Consider the following 22731-nt stretch of genomic DNA (forward strand, 5'->3'; position numbering starts at 1 on the left):
CTTTAAATAAATGTTCTCTGAAACTTACATCTTTAGCATCCCCTTGCCAATATACTCATTCTCTAGATTTGTATAAGGAAACATACTTATTCTCTAGATACGTATAAGGAACTCCCTCCTATAACTGGAGGTAGGTGGCTATGTCAATGCTCATGTGAAAGTAATCCAGCTCTAACATCAAAACTTAAATTTCTGTTGCCAGGAGGATGAAAATAAAAGATGCTGAAGTCTTTTTGATTAGTAACTAGAAGTAAACTGAGCAGAACTATAGAACAATCACATACTGAACCAGGAAGTCTACAAAGGTCATCAGGATTTGAAACTAGAATGTGAGTAGTAAACCATAAATATGAACAGGTGATACTGTCAGGAAAATGTAGTTGTAAGTCCTGAAACCTGGTGGGATGCTGAACAGTTAGGAAAGCTGTGTGAAACAGGTATGTGATGATATACTGACTCTTCTGGTAAAAGCTGCATTTCAGTGAAATCTTATATGTTGCTGTAAGAGGCAGTGAAGGGCTTGACTCTGTTCCCATGAAATAATTTCTGGTTAGAGAGGCCCAAGAACTGATGTATGCACAGAAGCTTTGCTCAGTCTCAGGATTTGTAGTGCATCCATTCTTTAGTACTACCAGTGCCATCTTAAAGAACAGGCCCTTGGTCTGCAGGGCTTCATGAGGAGCTCTGCTGCACTTCAGTGAGCAGCACAGGATCTGCTGACTTGCTGTGCATGCAAGCTCAGTGCTCAGGGATCTGTATATTCATAAGATAACCATGATTATTAGCTGCCTGATTAGAGCAGGAATGGCAGTTGTAAACTGTCAAGAGACTGGAGTGTACATGTGAAGATAAAATAGAGCAGTGAAGGTGAGAGATGAAATTGAGCAAAAGTAAATGTTGCCGCTAGAGATTAAATAAAAGATATTGATCAAATGTGCCCAAACCAAAATATTTGTTCATTGGAGCAGCTGAAAAGCTGCTGACTTTCTTCCTGTTACTCTGCAACATGCTGAGGAGTTTAGAGGGCAGGCTTACCTGACCACTAACAGCCAGCCAACGCAGCACTTTCACATGGAGGATGACCGCAGCACAGTAGCAGCACATTAAAAAGAGAAGTAGCAAGTACCTTGGTAGAGAAAGAGGAGTGCAGGAAAGGAGCTTCTGCTCTAAACCTCCTATGCTGCTAGGAAGAAAGAGCATTTGTGTATGTGTGTGAACTTGGTACACTTAACTTGCATTTACCATAGTCACAAACTATGGGCAAAAGCCTATTTTCTGCCAAATTACTGCAGAGGATCTGGCTACATCCTACACTTTGCTAATCACTTAGCTACAGAAACTGTGGCCTTCCTGCCTACATGAAATTGCAGAATTAGTTGCTGTGCTGGCTGATTGGGCCTTCTAGCCACTTGGTTGCATTGGGCTTCAGGTTAGGAGACATGCATACCACCAGCAACAGCCTACATGACTCATTCCTCAAAGTGCACAGTAGCAGTCCTGACTGTGGAACAAAGTAGAGGACAAAAAAAATAAATAAATAAATCAGCAACTTAGCAAAATTTAGGTCTGAATCAAACATGTTTAGTCCAGTGTAATGGACCTGTAAAGGAACTCAAAACTCTGCAGCTAGGCAGCAGGTTAGCAGGTACTGTACTCCTATAAATTTAATATATTACATATGTACCTATGTAGCTGATTTATATTCAGTGCCCTAAATATGTTTTTGAGTTTTGATCCCTTCTGTTTCAAAATGACATGCAGAAATGGAGAAAAGCAATACTTGCATGCAGAGAACTCCTGGACAAAAGTGTCTGTTTCATACCTGGCAGAGTGAGAATCAATAACCATTTATATCAGTTTACATGAGTACTGCATTCAAGAAACATCAATCAATTAAAAAATCTGTTTTGCAAGCACTGGGTCATAGCTCTCAGGAGGCTATCTCAAAAGAGAGCTCTAGCAACGGGTGGCAAAGAGATTTCTATGGTCTAAAGGAAGAATCCAGTTCTTCCAATCCTACCATCAGGTCAAGTACTCAGTCGGTATTTTAAAATACTGAAATAAAAGGCAGTAAACAGAAGTTTACAGATGGATCTCTTTATTATTACTGTAAAGCCAGTTCATAATTTAGGTAGTAAGGCATCAATCCAAAAAGTTTGAGAAACACTAGTATATAGAGAACAATTTATTTGACTTATTCCCAAGGAATATTTTGGGAAGGTGAGAAGTCACCTTAACATGAGACACATTAAGATATACAAGCTAATTTACATACAACAAAGTGAGCTTGCAAGTACATTTAAAAATATCAATAAAAGATCTAGACATATGAATGAAAATATCTTCAGTCGTGGTAGTAAAAATAAATATGACAACAGTTAGCAGGAATGTTATCCTTTTTGTACATTATTGCACAGTTGTAGTTGATACATTTGAACTTGTTTCATTGTGAAATATTTGCTGTTAGTTTCTGTTAAAAATAGCTTACCAGATTTGAGTAACATGATTCTTTTACTGTATCTTAATGCCAATACTCTTAAGAAAGAGAGGAATACTCTGCCTTCAGAGAATCTTAGGGAAAAGTAATCATAACAATAATCTGACCTACCTAATGAACATGTTTAGTGGAAATACTGAATAGAAACCTAACAAGTGAATTCAACATGCTAGTGATGTCTCTTTTTTAGTGGATGAACTTGTAAATTCATCACTCATTTCAATTTTCTGAACTGGGAGATGAAAGGTCTTCCCTACTGATACTTCTTGCCAGTTAAAACTGGCAAAAAATCTGTTAAAATCTGTGATTATCCATACTCAAAAACCTTATGTGAGTCATTTGTAAATTAGAAAAAAGTGTCTGTTGCCTGGAGAGTGTTTCATTTTAGCTTAAACACTCTTCCCATCTCCCAAGTGTATGCAAGATAGTGTCAAATGTGTCAAAGTAATGCCTACATGTGACTGACAAAACTAGTATCTCCAATTGAAGAATAGCAAAGGGAAGACTGATGACAACATTTTTTTTTCTGGGAAAAACTATAGCTTGATGTCAGTCAAACTTCCCCAAGGAAAAACAGGAAACCTGTTTGCTTTCCCAAGGAAAAAGGCAAAATGGGAAGAAAGAGCTGTGCAGACTCATAAATAAGCATAGGTCTTTGAAGAGACCTAGTGAGCTATGTTGCCCCTGAATCTGAAGAAATCCTCTCAGAAGTTTCTTTCTATGACCAGTCTTTTGTAAAGTGTCTCTCCCCTTTTCCAGTGTTGTTGAATCACGCATTTTGCTGTTGACAGTCCTTATGGAAGATTCTGCCCCACTGTCAGATCTGACACTGAGTTGTAAATTGTGTTTTCCTTCTGCACGTAAGTAGTATAAGGTTCCACCTCCGTTGTGTCATCCTAGCAAAACAAAACCAAAAAGTGTGAATACAGGAAGTAGGTTAATTCGGCAAGATTTTGCAAGCCTTTCATCTGGACTGAAGAATGTAACTGGGAAATAATGCTCCAATTTTTATTCTTCTTCGACCCACATAAACAAAAAAACAAAACAATACACACACAAACAAACAACCAAACCAAACCAAAACACCATCTGTTGCTTTTTCTACCAGAGAAACTGTATTGCTATTTCTTTCAAAGACTTGATGGATAAAGCTAAAGTATTGATTCGTGTGCTTCCTTTTCCTCTTCTATCTCTTTCCCTTCTCACTCACTTATTTTCAATCTGGAGAATTTAGTATTAGGATCTCTTTCTGTAGAGAGCAAATCACGTGCTATTGTCTTGACCAGGATTGATTCCTCCATCAGTCTACAATTTTAGTCTAAAGATATTCTAATGAAAGTTTTGTGATGTGCCAGCAAGAACACTGGTACTTAACCAGTTATTTTACATTAATGCAACTGTGTCTTTCAGCAATAATTGAGAGGTAGGGAAGCAGAAGAGGAAGAAGGAAAATAATTAGAAGTGACTAAGTCATTTCAGAAATAGAAACTGAAGCGCCTTTTTAAATTGGTGAAAAAATTTGAGCCTAGCATGTGCTCCAGGTACACAGATATGCACAATGTAGATGTTTCACAACATAAATGTCTCAGCTTCCCTACACGGAAATGCTGTTATTTATATTTGGTAGAAGAGAACAGAGATACAGAGCTGATGAGTGAATTTCTCAGCTACATGGGAAGCATGTAACACCGTAGGGAATTCAAGAATATCTACCGTGTTGGACATAAGAGCTCCTTCCATTGTTTTATGAAATGCTTTGTCTTGAGTACAGTTGGCTCTTTCTGGATTTTGACCAAACAAAATAAAGACTGGCCTTCAGAATTTGCACATTATCAGTCTGAACATTGGGAGAGATTTTTTTTTTCTCTTTCTAGGTTTGTTAATTTTGTTGTTTAATCCTTTTGTTTACTATTAGTTTTCTTAATATTCCCCAACCCATAAGATTGCCTCTCTTACTGAGCACTGTTCGTACAGCAGTTGTAGACAGTGTATCTAATATGACCAGAGAGACATGGTGGGACTTGTTCCTTACAAAGATAAAGGATGGCAGTTACTGAAATCTTTGCTGTTGGAACATGCCTCTAATGTTTGCTCCAAGTCAAAATTATGGTGATGATAGTCTCTGTTTTGTACTGAGATACAGCTAAGGACAAACATATAAGGCAGAGTAGCATCTGCTGAAAGTAAAGAGTAAAAATCTAATGGTTTCTCTTATTGACCATATTTTCAAGGCTTTTAGAAGATCCCTGATTTAGTGATGGTCTAATCTGCATCGTTCTCCTTACCTGTAAGGAATGTGTAAGAGAAGTATCAGGAGGTTCAGTTTTGTGACAGAGTCTGTAAAAAAGAAAATAAGCATTAAAGCAAATTTCTTCCTCAATACAACACTTTGCTGAGGGGTCTTTTGAGCTTCTTTAATCACAAGCCTATGAAATATTTTTCTTTCTTGTTATCAAGAGCAAAGCCTAAAAATCTTCTCATGTCTTTCTGTCCTTGACTTTTGATCCTGAAGTTGTGGCACCCTGGCTTTCTTTACGGGTGTCTTCTGATGTTTTGGGGAGCTTAAATGCAGCTTAAGTGAAAGCAGGTTAAAATCAAAATCCTCTGGAAGATTGTCCAACTCCCCTTTACTGAAATTGTATTGAACTAATTGTTCACCTTTGAGGGAGAAGGTTAGGAAGAAAAACAGTTTTGGAACAGGGGAGGGATAGAACGCATCTGAGGTGTTCAGTACAGGTGCTAATTCAGCCTTTCTCTACACAAATGATTTTTTTTTTCTTGGAACTGCTTTCTTTTCCACAGCAAAGCCTAAAGGGGCTTGAGTCCAGTTTCACCCAGGGAGCTTCTTCATAAATACAGATAAAATCTGCTGTCTCTTCCATTGACATGGCAGGATAGCACTGGCCAATCCTCTGACACTTGATGGAGCTTCTTAGGTACAGAACCATTCCCCTGGTATGACCAAGAGAGACACTGACAGGCTCTCACAGTACCTGAAGAACAGGTTTGCTCTGCTGCTTTCCTGTCAGAATGAAGAGCACCCATTCAGTGTAGCAGGCAATGCACTGAGGGTTCCCTGCCAATTTCCGACCATCTATATTTTACTTGGGGCATTATTCGGTGAAGATGTGTGCAACGCACAGTGTCTGCAGTATAAAGTAGAAATATTTGATGTAGTCAATTCAGTTACTCATAGCAGCACAGACTGACAGAATCATGATTTCAAGACACAAATAGTACTTAAAGATTTCTGCTAGCACAAGACAAGTTTTCCTTAGCACTCTATTGTACATACCTGCAACCGTGGAGCTTAAAATAGTAAATGACAGCCATGAAGGTGATAATGATCAGGAAACCAAGAGCGATGGATATATACAGGATAAGGTTGCTCTGTGCTAAAGACAAAGCACAGTCTTAATTATGTCTTCTCACTGCTACGTTCCTTTATTATTTCAGTATAAGTTTAAAGTTGCTTTAGCGTATACATTTTCAACATGCTTGTAAAATAAATATAAATCCCTTTGGCAGAAGGGAAAGTCAATAATGAAACCTGTCTGAGAAATTCAAATATAGTCTGTGTCAGAGACAAAAGCAGATCCCTCAAATCCCACAGTGGATACCCATGACATTTATTCACTAAGTCATAGCTGAGCCCCTCTCAAGGACACAGCTTATCCTAGTATTGCAATTCAAGTGTAGTTCTCCAAGAGGAAAAATCCAAACCAAAAAGCAGAAACCAAATGCCATACAGTGTCAGACATTCCCTACTGAGAATTAAGTGATTTCTTTCTGCTAGCCACACAAGAGATGGTTCTCTTTCTCTCTCTTACCACAATCTAAGCAGGAGACCTTACTGTTGCATCTCAACAAATTTTGTTGATGTTCTGCTTCCATGTGGTTAACAGTAAGAACAGGCCTGCTTTGAGGCTGCTTACTGCAACTTTCCCACTACCAAAAGAATACTACCACAGTAATGTACTTCCCTTTTAGGGAAGAAATCATTTGGAAATAGTGTTTGGAACATGAACAAGCTGGTGATGTTTCTTGGCACATGTGGCAGGGCATGATACGCTCATCTATATAAGACTTCACTGAAGGTTTCTATAATTTTCATAGATTATTCACCTAGAAAGCACAAGAATGTGAAGAGAGGGCTAGGCAGGATTTTGAATGCTGAACACACAAGGGGGAGCTTACGTGAGGAGCAGGCTATGGACTTGGTCTCATTCAGAGTTGTGTGGTACACCATGCAGGTTACAGTCTTCCCGTCGGTGCTGTGTGCTGTGAACCTGCTGAGCACGGTCACTGTCCCATTATTGTGGCTGTCTGCTTTGGTCATGGAGTTGTTCTCAGGGACCCATGAGATCTCAGCAGCCGGCCTCCCCGCCGCTGCCTCGCACACGGGGTTCCTGTGGTCGTCGCAGTACAGGGACAGCCTTGGGGGGACTGCAAAGCATCAGGAAGGGGAGACATGTGGGTTGCTGCAGTTGGCAGAGGCTGTTCTTATTCTTTACCCAAAAGGAACGTCATGAAAAGAGGAGAGTCAGGTCGGAGGTGCCATCCCGTCACAGCAATGTGTGCCAAAGTGACAAAGATTTGCCTTTTTTTTTTTTCTCTCCTCATTTTGGACAACTCTCCCACGTTGAAGTGAGTTACCACAGCCAGGTACCATTAGAGGAGGCATCTCTGGACATGGAGGTGGGGAATTACCCAGAATCAGACTTTTGTCCTAGGCAACCTTTATGCATGTGGCTTAAACTGGATTTGAATGGCAGGCTAGCAGGAAATGGGGCTGTTCTGCCTGCCTGGGTAACAACATCCCGTGTTTGATCAAATGTCTCAGTACTCGGAGGTGTTGCCCTCCCATGTTTTTGTCATATTAAAGTAGTGTGTTAGTGAGTGACTACAGGAGAACAAAATGCACATGCAGACTCCTTTAGCGTATTGGGGATTGCTTCACACCCATCACTTGTAACTCTGCGGGGCAGAAAGGGGCAGCAGAAGGGAGAAGGGTTTTGGCAAATGAGGAGAGGGAAGAAACAGGGCTACTAAATGACATGCTTGACCATTAGTGCCGTTGAGAAAGCTCCTCTTCTCAGTGCACGCTTCCTCCTGTGCAGGAGGAGAGGAGCTGTGTCTGTCTGGGGCTGGAGGTGGTCCATTGGGGAAGAGAGAAATGAGGAAGGAGTCCCTTACCTAGCACGGTCAGCTGGTACATCTGGTGGAAATTCCCTTCCTGAGTTACCACTTCACAGCTGTAATTTCCTTCATCAGCCATTCCCACTTGCTGTATCTCAAGGGCGTAAGACTGGTTTGATCTGAATTCACAGTTCATGCTGTCACTGCAGTTTGTTCTGTCCACCTTTTTCTGATCAGCCCTGTATCCCAAGGTGCAGGGGCCTCCTATCTTGGGGCTTATTTTCCACGTCACCATAGTTGCATCTGTTTTGTTAGGGCAGGTCATCACAGCGATGTGACCCACTTGTGCTGCCATTCTGTTTCCTGGAGGAGACAAAGAAGGAGAAGGATGTGTGAAAAGGTGCCCAAGGATGTCACTCGCAGCCTTGGAGTTCTGGTCTGTGCTTCGGAGGGAAATGTCAGCACTGTTACACTCCAGAGGGAGGCCCTGTCTGTGCTCATCCACAAGCTGTCTATCAGCTGGTATTACAGCTGTGAATTGTGGAACTGGTAGGATATTACAGACTACCCTCTCAAAACCATAAATATGTTTCCCTCTGGGGCTCATCTTAGTGGATAAAACAGGTATTAGAGGAAGATATCCTGCTCTTGCACGTTGGTTTTAGCAAGTCAGCATATGAATAGTGTGGCAAATCCTCCTGTGTGTTACTCATGGCTAAAACATTTCTTGGTAGCATGTATTTAGTAGTCTTCTGCCTCTTATTAGCTATATGCAGCTGAGCTCTCTGTCAAGCTCTCTGTAGAGTTGCCACTTTTCCAGGTTTGAAGCCTTCTTTGTCTTTGCTTCATCACTTGAATCAGATTCTCTGCTTGGATCAGATTCTCTACTGGCAATCATTCCTCAGAAAGTCTTTCATAGAATCCTAGAATCATTAAGGTTGGAAAAGGCCTCCAAGATCATCTGGTCCAACTGCCCCCCTACCACCAATGTCACCCGCTAAACCATGTCCCTAAGCACCACATCCAACCTTTCCTTAAACACCTCCAGGGATGGTGACTCCACCACCTCCCTGGGCAACCCGTTCCAATGTCTAACTGCTCTTTTTGAGAAGAAATTTCTCCTGATTTCCAACCCGAACCTCACCTGGTGCAACTTGAGGCCATTCCCTCTTGTCCTTTGGTTTCTACTCTCCTGATAAGACAGCAGGAATGCAAACTTATCTCATCTTCCAGCACTGGTGGAGGAGATTTCTCCTCTTCTTAAGGTATTGTCTACAATCAAGGGAACTACAGCAAGCACATTTACTGCTTTTCCTCAACTGAATACATTTTTTATCCTTCTTTTATTAGACTTCTAACAACTTTGGGATTATTTTACTGTTCTCATGCTTACTGGCAGGTCATCTGCCCCAGCATGGAGCCATTACAAAAATCCAACATTTATCCAAAAGCAATAGTAACATGTATGAGTCCCCTATAATTAGTATTGTGGATTTGCTGACTGTACTACAGCAGGCAAAGAAAGCTTATTCTCAGTCTTCAGTGATTTGTATAGTACTAAGCGTTCATCAAATCCAGGATGTTTTTTAGCTCTTAATCTCTCTTAATGCCATCTTGAAAGGAGCTGCTCTGCAGGTAATGTAGCATCACAACATGACCTGAGAAGTGCCAGTATAGACAAATACTTGCGGAAGATGGATAGGAATAATGATGCTTTTGTGGTGGTGGGTGGTTGTATCTTTGGATCTCTTCTGAATGGGAGTAGATTAGTAGCTACTTAGGCTTGCACGTCTTATCAGAGTTCCTTTCCCTCCATCCTTGTAGAAATGTGTGTAAACTCTTCACGGCTGTTACCACCTATGTGCTGAAATGGTAAAAATGTGGCTATTGCATATAGTCCATCTCATAACAGCATTTGTCTGGAACCATTACAACCAAGGAAGTAAACTTTTACTTCTGCATTCATAAAAAATCCAGCACTGTGGGCAAAGGCTTTATCTATGCCTCTCAGACATGACCATGGCACAGATAGCAACAGGGGAGACTTGTGCAAGAAGAAGATTATTGTCTTATGTCTCAGGGGTGTCTTTTGATTTTCTGAATTTTTGTGATCATATGCATTCACACTGTGAGTCTACACAATGCATACATGCTCACACTGTGACTGGCAGCAGTCCACATATGACATGTATATAAGTCCTACCCATCTTTATGCCATGCATGCAGCTTCAAATGTATAAAATATGCCCATATCCCTATCCCTCTTGCTTGTGAGGCTAAGATTGCAGAGGAACTTTACTCAGATGTTATATCAATTTGTGTTGACTCTCTAGTAGTGTGTCTTGTTCCTGAATGCTGTTTTGTATTTGCTTGGAAACACATTCTCTTTATTTTTTGTTTGTTTGTTTTTTCTTTCTATGACACTGACTCGTCTTTCAGGTTTTAAAAGATGTCTCTTGCTTGGAGTCACGTGCAATGCCTTCTGCCCTTACCTTTACATGATCCATGAACTGTGTACTTGAAGAAGCTAGATGTCTGTATGGAAAAATCCAGGACTTAGTACGCATGTCCTTTCTGGAAGTTATCACATTGGCCATTGGAAGGGTAGTAGCCAGGCCACTCTGATGGCTCCTCTGTACTGTGTTCATTAAGACAAGTTGCACAATCAGGATTGCCTTCATTTTATCATTATTACTATTATTATTACTATCACTATTTGCCTATGGGTCCCTGAATTTTGTCTTAGTCAAGACAATAATCTGGCTGGATTTTCTTTTTCCACAAGCTGTCAGGACTGAATCTTTTTTTGCACATGTTGAACATCAGTCATGCCTGCTCTTTTTATAATGACCAGACTTGGGATGCCTAACCAGCCTGTGCCTTCAGCTGACACATCCAAGGGGTCAGGTTTCTAACCACAAGATATCTCCTTTCTTTGTTTCTTTGAGCCTTACACCACTGTGAAACCTCTCAACATGATGCCACATTTGGGACAGCAGGTTCTTTTGCTTTGTTTCAACTAGCCACATGGGATCTTTTCCTTAATAAAGTGTTATGTGATGGGTGTTGTTCACAGTAAACATACATGTGAGTAAGCACTCAGAGATGAAAGGAAAGTTACTTGTGTTTTTTAAGATGAGTTCCGTGTATGTTCGTGACCGTTGCCTACACTTACAGACGTAGCCCACCCTCCTTCCTCTGTGTGGCACTTTGGAGATTGAGAGAAAACAAAATCCTGAGGCACAGGTTGTAAACCAGTGTGAACAGCTGGTGAGGGGATGGGACTTTTGTGTTCTTTGGGTCCCGTTGAAGGAAAAAGCAAGTAACCAAAGAGTCAGCACTGTATCTATCTGTATAAATAATCACCTGAAGAGTAATTGTTACAGATAAATAACCTTTCTTTTTCACAATCATATGTGCAACAATTAATGGGCTAATAGCATTAATACCCAAGCTGCAATCCAAGATAGCATCCATTTATACCTCATTAATTTCCTCTTTTAATAGATGACCATTATCCTTTGGAACTAGAAGTCATTGATCTCTGAGTGCTCTGTGCCTCTGGTGGAAGCCTGAGCTGTTGTTGCCTTTGTCTGATGGTGTTAGTGGTGTTCTGAGACAGCTGTTTGTGAGGAAATAATCAGAGTACTACTTTCCAACCATGCACTTATCCGGATGGAAAACAAAAGTTAACCAACTTGATTTGTACTGACAAATGAGTTTTTTTAATAAATTATTCCAAAAAGTTACTTAAAAAAAAAAAAAACAAAACAGAAAACCTCTCTCAGGCAGGTAAATTAATGAATCAATTGGAAGTTCAGTTGGGAACTTCTACTGACAACAAAGCTGGTGAAAGGGCTGGACGCATGTTCTGTGAGGAGAGGCTGAGCACACCTGGATTGTCCGGTCTGGAGAAAAGGAGGCTGAGAGGCAACCCCACAGCCCTCTGCAATTCCCTGAGGAGGGGAAGCGCAGAGGAGGTGCTGGTCTCTGCTCCTGGTCACTGATGACAGGGATGCACAGGACCAGCACAAAGCTGCACCAGGGAAGGGTCAGACTGGACGTTAGGGAAAACTTCTTTCCCGTGACGGTGGTCAAACACTGGAGTAGGCTTCCTAGCAGGGTGGTGGATACCCCGTGCCTGTCAGTGTTCAAGAGGCATTTGGATAATACCCTCAACAACATCTTTTAACTTTTGATTAGCGCTGAAGTGGTCAGGCAGTTGGACTAGGTGGTCTCTGAAAATCCCTTCCAATGGAACTACTCTGTTCTGTTCTATTCTATTCTAGTATATTCTAAATGCAAAGGATTAGAAGGCCTAAGTTTTGCATAATTAAACTTTTGTCAAAATCTTCCCCAGACCTGACCTTGCTGTGTTTCTCTGTCCACTACCTAGAGCTGGAATTCCATTACCTCTGCCAGCACAATGTAAAGCCCAGTTCCTGAACATTCACCACACTATAAGAAATAGTCATTATGAGCACCAACTTTAAAATATTAGTCAAATCATTACTATTAGTCTGTTTGAGAAAACAATAATATGTTCTACCTTAAGAGTATTGTCTGCTGCCTCATTTTCTTTTGGAACCCACGTGAATGAATCATTCCAGCCCAACCACTTTTCCTACTGTTTAACTAACTTCTTGGGAAATGTTTTCTAACGTGCAAAATTAACACAGTTCACTGCATTTTAGCTACTTACAGATTCCCTTAACGGTTTTTGCTTTTTCGTTTCGAGGATTAAGTATCGTTTGGGTGAAGACCTTTCCAAACCTAGACCTAGCTCCTGCAGACTGGTAGGAAATGTAGCTGCAATATTGCCCCATAGTACAGTACACAGTATAGTGCTGTAAAATCTTAGTTGCTCCAGCTGTACAACATGTAAATCAGAGTGTAATTCCGATAATTTGTTGGTTTTGTTTGTTTGTTTGTTTTCTGTTAGAAGAGGACAAATATGTGGGGATAGTATATCACTAAAGCCATTCACTTCCCATTTTTACTAAATAAAGGGAATAATACTTAGCTTTCTGCTGCTCATTACTGCCAGGATTCGTTGGTTAGTGTTTCCAAGCATTGCTGAAAATGAAAAGTGCTATTTATTTACATTATTTTCTGATACACAAATTATCCACCAGCCTCACAAATGCTTGTTTTCTTAATTCAATTGTCAACAGTATTCTGTGATACATGGTTCCACTGTATTTAAAGGACTTTTTTTTTTTTTCTAAATGGCATTGCAAGAAAATGTGAGGTGCGTGTTTTAAACTCAGATGATTTTACCAGGAAAGGAACTGAAAGAAGCCTTTTGTCTCATGATGAGTTCTGGATGGGAGTTCTATGAGTGTCTCCAAAAACTGGCAAACAAATTGTTTCCTCTGCCAGTTTAGCACTGCCAAGTGCCTCAGAGCTCCGAGTCATACCGTCAGTATGTCTGACCTCATCTAAAAATAACTAAGCAAACCTAAGCCTTCAGACAGACTCTGTGTTGAGGCTGGTGTTCTTTTTTTTTAGCTAATGTTTGCAAACAGTGACCACAAGTGACAATCTTGTGCTTGTTTAATGGTGTATGCTTTCATTTACATCTTAGAGCAATATCATTTTAAATGTCTTTCAATTCATTTGAACTCATTAAAGAGGTCAAGATCAGAGGCAGTCTGGGCTGCAGTGACAGCACCCTGGTTGAGTTTGTGATCTTGAGGAATATGAGTCTGGCAAAGAGAAAAGACAGGACCCTGAATTTCTGAAGAGTGAATATCCATATGTTTAAAGACCTAGTGCATGAGACCCCATGGGATACTGTCTTTAGGGTCAGAGGAGCTGATCAGAGCTGGCAACTCTTTAAAGATAATTTTCTTAGGGTACAACAGTTCTCCATCCCCATGTATAAGAAATCAAGCAGGGAAGGCAGGAAACCAGCATGGCTGAGCAAGGACCTGCTGGTCAAACTGAGTTGTAAGAAGGAAATACACAGGCAGTGGAAGCAGGGACATGTGGTCTGGAAAGAGCACAGGGATGCTGCCTGGATGTGCAGGGATGGGATCAGAAAAGCCAAGGCACAGATGGAACTGAGCTTGGCAAGGGATGCAAAGAACAACAAGAAGGGATTCTACAGGTACATTGGTCAGGAAAGAAAGGCCAAGAAGAGAGTTTCCCCTCTGATAAACAATAAAGGAGAACTGGTAACGACAGACATAGAGAATCCTGAGGTACCCAACAACTTCTTTGCCTCAATCTTCATTGCCAGTCAGGCTGCCCACATCTCTCATTTCCCCAAACCTCTAAGTGGGGGCTGGGGGAGCAAATTTTCCCACTGTGAGGGAAGAGCAGTTTGGAGACCACCTGATGCAACTGAAGAGGCACAAGCCCATGGGGCCCGATGACATGCATCCCAGGGTCCTGACGGAACCGGCTGATGGAGTTGCTGAGCCAGTCTCCATCATATTTGAAAAGTTCAGTCAGTCAGGCAAAGTCCCCGGTGGGTGGAAAAAGGGAAACATCACTCCCATTCTTAAAAAGGGTGGGAAGGAAGGCCCAGAGAACTACAGATCAGTGATAATCATCCCTGTGCCTGGGAAGATCATGTAACAGATCCTGCTGGAAGCAATATCAAGGCACATGCAGGACAAGGAGGTGATCTGAGACAGCCAGCACAGCTTCACCAAGGGCAAATTGTGCCTGACCAATCCGGTGTCCTTCTAAGATGGAGTGTCTGCATCAGTCGACAAGGGAAGACCAACCAATGTCATCTACCTGGAATTCTGTAAGGCCTTTGACATGGTCCCACATGCCATCCTCATCTTTAAATTGGAGAGATATGGGTTTGAAGGGTGGATGATCCTGTGGACAAGGAGTTGGCCAGATGGCTTCAGCCAGAGTATTGTAGTCAATGGCTCTATATCCAGGTGGAGGCCAGTGACGAGTGGTGTCCCTCAGGGGTCTTTCTTGGGACTGGTACTGTTTAATATCTTTATCAATGACATAGACAGTGGGATCAAGTGCACCCTCAGCAAGTTTGCAGACAACACTGAGCTGAGTGGTGTGGTTGATACAACAGAATGAAGGGATGCTATCCAAAGGGACCTGGACAAGCTAGATAAATGGACCCTAGTGGACCTAATGAAGTTCAAAATGTCCAAGTGCAAGGTGCTAGACATCAGGAAGAGGTTCTTCACCAAGAGGGTGGTCACACACTGGAATAGGCTCCCCAGTGAAGCAGTCACTGCACCAAGCCTGTCTGAATTTAAGAAGCATTTGGACTGTGCACTTAGTCACATGGTCTAAAATTTCGGGTAGACCTGTGCAGTGCCAGGAGTTGGACTCAATGATCCTTATGGGTCCCTTCCAACTGGGGATATTCTATGATTCTATGATTCTATGCTGCAATAGGGTTGGGGCAGTCCTAGACATGAGCACAGACTGGGAGAAGAACTCATTGAGAGCAGCCCTGAGGTGAAGGACTTAGGCATTTTGGTGGATGAAAGGCTTGACACGAGCCAGCAATGCGTGCCCAGAAGGCCAACTGCATCCTGGGCTACATCAATGGAGGAGTGGCCAGCAGGCCAAGCGAGGTGATTGAGCCCCTCTGTTTTGCCCTTGTGAGGCCCCACTTGGAGTGCTGCGTCCAGGTCTGGAGCCCCCAGCACAAGAAAGATGTGGAGCTGTTAGAGCAGGTCCAGAGGAAAGCCACAGAGATGATCAGAGGGCTGGAGCACCTCTCCTATGAAGAATGATTGAGAGAGCTGGGGATGTTCAGCCTGAAGAGAAGGCTTCGGGGAGACCTCATGGCAGCCTTTCAGTACTTAAAAGGGGGGTTGTAAAAAAGAAGGAGAGCAACTTTTTACTCAGGGAGATAATGACAGGACAAGGGGGGATGGTTTTAAACTAAAAAAGGGGAGATTTAGATTAGAGGTTAGGAGAAAATTCTTCACTCAGAAGGTGGTGAGGCACTGGCACAGGCTGCCCAGAGAAGCTGTGGATGCCCCAACCCTGGAGGTGTTCAAGGCCAGGCTGGATGGGGCTTTGGGCAACCTCGCAAGGGAGTTGGAACTGGATGGTCTTTAAGGTCCCTTCCAACCCAAGCTCATTAGCCCTACTTGTCAGCCATGTGGATAGGTACAGTACTTCCATTCCTATAGACACTCATTCACATTATCACCTGATGCAGAAATAGTCCAGCATATTTGCAGTCTCTCAAGAAAGCATATGCAAAAATGGAGCTCTGCTTTCTTTTACCCCAGAGCGTAGTACCAAGTTCAGATAATCTAAGATTTTGAACTGGGTGACCTAAAATCTCGTAGCTTACAAGCAAATTAAGACTGGGTATGGGTAATACTTGACAAAAATCTACTGAACAGGAGCTTATAAAGAACAGGCATTTTTGTAACAGTTTCTGATAAAAAAAGGATTTGTCTTTCTTTCGATTTCAAGCTAAGTCAGTCTAACGAGATGTCAAGACTTGCTGGTTTTTACTACAGAGTTAGCTTTATTTAAAGATAGTCCAAAATGTTTGTGCTCAGGAATGAGTCCGCAAATAGCTAGGGGATCAGCCAGCACAAAGGCAGTTCCTTAAATGGAAATTATCCTCGCCCCTATCCTATTCTTCCTAGTCAGCCATAGCTCTACTTTAGTTTGGAAATGTTGATAGGACCTCACAGATTCAGAGAATCACCTCATTTTAGTCAAGGGCTGAAGTTGGACATGCCATACCTTTTCCTCCTAGTGAGTATTCCAAAAGCCTTCTAATCTCTAAACGTATGTTTCATTAGAACATTAACCAATATACTAGGAAGTGATAGCTCTTTAGGTAACTCACAATTGCTGGCTATACTCATTGAATGAAAAGGCCTGAAAATAAATCTTTCCTGTTCTCCATGCCTTTACAAAATGCCTTCTTTCCCCTAGTCCTTTTTTCTAGTCCACCGGCTTTCAGTGGCTTCTCAGGCCACACAAAGACTCCACATGACCTTTTCTTGTCCCCTTTTACCATCACATCTGTGACTTCTTGTGGATCTGTTCCAACCAAACCTTTTGCAAGAGTCTGTTCCCCAGTCTGCCTTCTTCGCCTTTCTGCTGCCTGCCCCAGTCTGCACTCTTAGGTAGAGCTCAGCAGCTCTGAGGGAGGACACCATCTCCCCTTTCTTCCAGGAATTTAACTAAGCATAAAGGACTTGTGTCTGCTGTACAGGTAAACTAAACAAACAAACCTATTCCACTCCTAAAGAGTAAATGTTCAATGCTGCAAGTGTTAAAAGTCAGACCAGTCACCACACCGCTGTTTTCTGGAATGGTGCTTTCATTCTGTAAAATGGCTGAAGGTCAATTGCTGAAGTTTCCTCTGTGATGGCTGATTACTTCAAGACCCATAGAATCAGGGCATATATGCCACAAACGTCAGCATTTATCTATTTGAATGATGGCTTGGAAACAACCCACTACATTGCACAGCTTCTTCTCTAAAGGTGAAATCCCATGTTATAGTTGAGCTGAGCTGAGCTGAACTAACAGCATGCTGCAAATTAAAAAGGGGATAACCAATGCAGCAAAGGCCTCGCTCTCTGTGGGTCTGCAAAGAATAAGAAAATTGAAGAGGTGTGACCTATCAAGCTCATCTCAGTGCAGTGATAAGTGAATGATGATAATCAAAGGTCAGCCCTGTTAACTATTTTGTTCTACACAGGAGAGATGATATGAAGAATCATATATCTACACATTTGTTGTAAATAACTTCTCATTTTCAATCTTATTCTTCACAAATGAGTGAACAATGGAAAACGGCAATCATTTATTCTGTTTGTCAGAAAGTGCAGAGCCCAGGAGAACAAGCTGTCAGTCATAGAGATGTAGAAAATAGACAAGTTAGGTTCAGGGAGCTCTGTACAGCTCCAAGCTGAACCAATCCATTCTGGTTATTGACATAAATTCAGTGTAAGCTTGTTTATCTTTGGGGACTCCTCTGACAGGTTACAGCTAGATAGGGTTGGAGGTCTTCAGTCCAAAGTCTTCTAATTTGACTCCAGTCTCTGAAGTTAACCTAATTAAAATACAACTAATGTTATGTCACCCTTCAGTGTCTTCCTTTGACTGCTGAAGAAGATTTTAAGAGATGTTTGAGGGGGTTCTCAAGTTCTGTTCTAGTGAATTGAGTGCACATTCCAGTGCACTGACAGATTCCAGTTTCATCTTTGAAAGTGGACATATCCTCTCTCAGGAAAAAACGCACTCAACCCAGGAGCTCGTATTTGTGTTTCAGAAATGTTCTGGTTACTGTTGTCATGCTAAGATTACTGTAATTGAAAAAAAGATTTGGGGAAAAATTGCCCTGTTTTTCTAACATGGTTTCTGTAGTGTGTTTGACAGCTCTTGTGGATAACTAGTTACACCAGCTCCTTTACAGTGTCACTTAGTCATCTCTCCTGTTTCTCAGAGTTTTTCACACAGTAATAGGAGAAAGAAATATTTCAAAAACAGGAAAATTTGATTGTGAAACCACTAAATTTTTCAGGGGAATCACTGAAAAATCAGACAGCTACACAGCTTGAAAGTGCTTTTGATTCCTTTCAAGTAGGAAAGATTTCCAGCCTCTGTTATTCTTTATAGCAGGTTTTAACCCACAGTAAAACCTTTTCTTACCCCCAGAATGACTCAAGTTCCATGACAGCTTCTTTAGAAATTCAGCTGTTAAAAGAGTTTTTTCACACTGTAAAGAGACTTCTTTACTTTCTCAGACGTAATTCTCTTGTGTCTTTATTTCTTGCAGTAACAATCTACAGTAGCATTTTGGTGCATCCCCCCTCCTCGCCCCCGCAGTTTAAACTTAGAGGTATAATGAACTGAAACAGTGATTATACCACAAGTAAATGACTAACTGTATCTTGGAATGAATATATTATATGAGTCATAGCAAGTTATAATCGAAAAGGCAGTACCGGATGCTTGGAAGAGGCCAGATAGAATAGGCTGAGCTCTGCATTCTCCTTCTACCACTACAGAGTGCCTGTGACCACTTAGCAAGCCTTGTCTGGAATGAGGAGAAAGATAAACAAATAGAAAGGCTTTGTACTAGGGTAGAAATTGCTAAAGTACTGTCAGAGTATTTTATGTGGCAGCTTTGTGACTCTGGAAATGTAGCCACAACAGCACAGGATGGAGTACAGGCTGAAAATCTGCCCCGCACACTGGATGAGTAGTAAGTAGTTAGAGTGCTGTGAGTTTCGTGATAGAAATACATGAACCAGCTGCCCTGAGTTGATGTGACTCAGACTCCTGAAGCTGCAATCACAGCTTTTTCAGTGACAATGCATCTTTAAAAGGGCAGCATTGGACACAATAAGAAACTTACAGTTTTATTGTTAGTTTCCCTCTAATACTCTTTTACCCGTATTTGTCATTATTCCTTGAAAATGTATTCTGTTCCCATTTCATTTTATTTAGGCCTTTTTCCCATCTTCAGAAATTCCATTCTTCCTCACACTCAAATTCTTCTTTTGTTCTCCTTGTAACCCGTTTCTCTTTTGCCACCATTAGTGTCCTTTGCAGTGTCAGTCTCTTTTCTGCTGTCTCATCCAAACTCAAATGGCAAATTTAAAACACAGACAGAAAACAACACTTTTTCACTGTAAACTCTAGTTTTTCAGTATGAATTGTCTGCAGCATGGCTGGAATTCTTTTAGATTTCAAACTTTAATAGCAGGAAGTGGCTTTATATGTTGCAGAGAGCTGTGCACACTGGCAGAACTTCATAAAGAACCCAAGGTTTCAGTCTTCACATTCAAGATGGAATATACCTTTGCAGTTGCCAAATACTAGTTCTTAATGTTTCTATGATCTTCTCGTGCTCTTTAGCTTTCTTCAGTGTCCTTTCAAGCAGTAATTCAAAACAGCTGGTTTTGTAGGCAAAGGAATGATGTTAAATCTCACCTAGTTGGAGATGAGGTTTGATACAGTGTCCTCTCAAAAATTGTAAATTAAGCCAAAGAAAGGAGGGGTAACTGGAGAGAAGTATGATGGGTAAAAACTGTATCAAGGAGAGAAAGCAAAAAGCAGTGTTGAAAGGAAGTGTCAGGTTGAAGGTAGCTTGCTAATAATGTTTTTCAGTAGACAAATTTTATACTAATTCTGTTTAACATTCTTAATAATGGCATTGGCATTTGTGTCAAGAGTGTGTGAGGAAATTTGCTGAAGGCAGAAAGTATATGGTATTATTAATATAAGGAAGGGAAATGTCACAGAAAAAGAACCTGGTAGCCTTGATGAGTGGATGGTAGATGTCCATTGAAATCCATCAGCTCAAAATGTAATAACAATGAAAATAGTTATTACAATAAATTGAGAAGTGTTTCATGATACAATGCCTGCAAAAATGATTTGATGCAATGATTTAAGGGTCCTTTCTTGAGGCTGTGTTTCTAACCTTGAGCAAAAGGGCTATGTCTCAATAAAAACATGGCTTTATAGAACAAAAGGATAGGTATGCTTCTCTAATGGAGGACTTAATGTTTAAATGATGTGTTGGAATCATCTAGCTTGCAGAATTAACACCTTTGCCCAAATCCTCAACCAATAATAAATCAACGCTGAACTTAACAAGCTGTTGTATTTTATATGACTCTGGCTGTTAACTTAAAACTTCCTATAGCAGCCTCTGTGTGCAGGGTGAGTAGATCTTTATCCTTGCAGAATGTGAGCTGGAACATATGAGAGGAGAAGGGGCTTACACTGTATGCCAAAGCGGTTTGGGTAGTATTTCTTTCAGAGTAGCACTGTGATGCCCTGTGTAACAAACTGCAAAGACCCTCTGGACACTTCCCACTACAGAAACAGATACAGAGTGTTTTATACTCTGTTCTGCATGCTGAATTTGACTTTCTACTCTCTTCCTCATGAGAAGGCAAAAAAAAATAATGTTTATTTCTGCTTAAGTGGCATTTTCCTGTTATTCCAAACAAAAATAGAGCACTGACTGCAAATGGTGGGTTGTATGCCCTCTTTTTCATACTTTCCAGAGAGCAGATAAGGGACTGCTGTGAAAACACACTAATGACTTCACTTTTCTATAGTTAGAATCTCAGTCACACCTTGCTTAGTGTTCAGCTTTAGCACTGTAATTTTTTTTCTAGCCTTTTCTTACTCAATACAAAGACAAGGCAGCATAAGAAGATTCCCTACGCTTTATTCTTATGAAAGATTGTACTTCTATATACAAAATATATCAGCTATGAGTATTAAGTAGAATGTACATCTGTAAGTGCATTACCAATTAAAGAAAATCTGCTTTATAGTCATAGAGTATGCGGTGTACTTGCAAAAACGGAACTCCCCCGTTTCTGGGGTTCTGAAACTAGACACCTTTAGACATCGTGTTTGGACCATATCAAAGTAAAATGTTATGTCACATGAACATGCTTTGAAGATTGTATTAGGGCGATTTAGATGAATTCTGAGAATTTTTTTTGCTTAATTTAATAGTATGGAGTTCTGTTTTAAGTGTTTGTGTAAGAAAAACAGGTTGTTGTGATTCAGGTGTTTTTAGTTTAAAAGGAGAGACAAAATAATCCTAGTACATAAAACCAAAGGAGCAGCAGAGCAATAGTGAAATCGAGACAAATGTATATTTACCAAAATTGTTTTTTAGCCTTCGATTTTTATATCAGGAGCAAGATTCCAGAGTAAACTAGAATAGGAGGCAACAGAGACAAGAGCACTGAAACACCCGAAGACAGTGGAAATAAGAAGGCAGTAAAACACACTAGTGTAGTAACACTAGTGAAGAAGAAATTAAAAGTTTTTTTTTTTTTTAAGGGAAGAAGCTAAGTGAAAGCAGTTGCATTCAAGAAAGTTAGGTATCTGGGTGAAATTGTACTATAGACAGGTTGCTCTGAAGTTCCAATTCACTGTTATTCACCTCACTCTAATTTCAGCACTGAGGCAATGCCATTGTTTTCAGTTTTTTACTCTTGGTAAAATTGAGCTAACATAATCTCATTACTGACAACAGATTTCTTTGTGCTTCCTCTGAAGCACACTGTCATATCTATTGTCACAAGATAGTACTACAGATCCAGGACTTACACAGCTGAACATTGCAAATGTTACTCCGATAAAAAGAGTTTAATTGTATGAACCTCCTATGGAAAAACTCGCCCTCCCTTATCCCCTTTCCTTTGGAGTATGCACACAACCACAAGGTGTCTTATTTGTTTAGTTAAACTAAGAAAAGTCTTCAAAGTTTTACCTAAAAGTTTTTAATTCTGAGTCTTTTCCACTGCTGCTCCTATGAGGATTCTTACAGAAGGGTTGGTAGTACAGATCGTGCACCCGCGGCTTCGATAGCATACTACCCAGCTCTGCCTGGGGACCGATCTAGACACAACAATCACGAAGGTGCTGCCCCTTCCTCAGTTGTAAAAACTGACCAAGGCACACAAGGCAACGTATTAAAGATATGTTAAGGAAAACACTAATGCAGGTAAAGCCTGGTTATGCACAAGAGTTTTTGCATGACCTTATTTCATTCACAGTAGCTTGTTCTGGTCTTCAGAAGGAGAGCATAGTTCCTTCAAGCTTCATACAACATTAAACTTCTCTGGATAGAGAACGCACACTAGATCATCTTAACACATCTGGCCTGTGATCTCTAAGGGAAAAACCTCGTCACTACACCTTGCTGAGAACCATCACAATAATATTGAAGGAAACATGTTTAAAAACAGCCTTAGCTAAGAACTTCCCATCAAAAGTGTGCTGTTTGTTTTGGAGGGGTGAGGTTCAAACATGAAGTTAGATTTCAACACATCGTTTTTGTGTGTTCTTTGAAGGGGAATATCATTGATTCAAGACACCAAGAGGTTAAAATCCAATTGTCTTCTGGATGAAAAAGAGAACTTTTTTTGGCATTAGATTTTTTTAATATTTCCAGCAAAGTCCCATTTTAAAAAGAAATGTTGCCAGTAGAGTTCTCCTTTGTCTCCCCCATTTTCTTCAACATTTTGTGGCATGTCCATACTCCTTTACTTTTTGAGCAGCTGTACTCAAAAGCATAGACTGTGTCTGATGCTACCATAACCTGTGTGTATGACCTTGAGATGGTTCCTTGGTAT

At 40.9% G+C, this 22731-nt stretch overlaps 1 protein-coding gene and 1 long non-coding RNA gene across 11 annotated transcripts in view; one reads left to right on the forward strand and one right to left on the reverse strand.

Moving 5' to 3' along the window:
- LOC118244898 (uncharacterized) overlaps positions 1-22731 on the forward strand; it is a 127267-nt gene that overhangs the window by 67876 nt on the left and 36660 nt on the right. The window lies entirely within an intron of this gene.
- The window catches only part of CD200R1 (CD200 receptor 1), a 54277-nt gene continuing 33621 nt past the window's right edge, over positions 2076-22731 (reverse strand). Inside the window, exons 2-6 of one of the 6 annotated variants that reach the window (XM_035540331.2) lie at positions 7694-7999; positions 6695-6943; positions 5793-5892; positions 4783-4834; positions 2076-3393 (exon numbers count right to left, since the gene is read on the reverse strand). In XM_035540331.2, coding sequence (XP_035396224.1) covers positions 3292-3393; positions 4783-4834; positions 5793-5892; positions 6695-6943; positions 7694-7999 — 809 coding nt within the window. In that variant the 3' untranslated portion in view covers positions 2076-3291. The remainder of the gene's footprint in view (positions 3394-4782; positions 4835-5792; positions 5893-6694; positions 6944-7693; positions 8000-22731) is intronic. The other 5 variants (XM_050709429.1, XM_050709424.1, XM_050709439.1 and 2 more) reach the window with 5 other exon arrangements.

The sequence above is a fragment of the Cygnus atratus genome, chromosome 1 (genome assembly GCF_013377495.2).
Source record: "Cygnus atratus isolate AKBS03 ecotype Queensland, Australia chromosome 1, CAtr_DNAZoo_HiC_assembly, whole genome shotgun sequence".
In the NCBI taxonomy this organism is placed as follows: domain Eukaryota; kingdom Metazoa; phylum Chordata; class Aves; order Anseriformes; family Anatidae; genus Cygnus; species Cygnus atratus.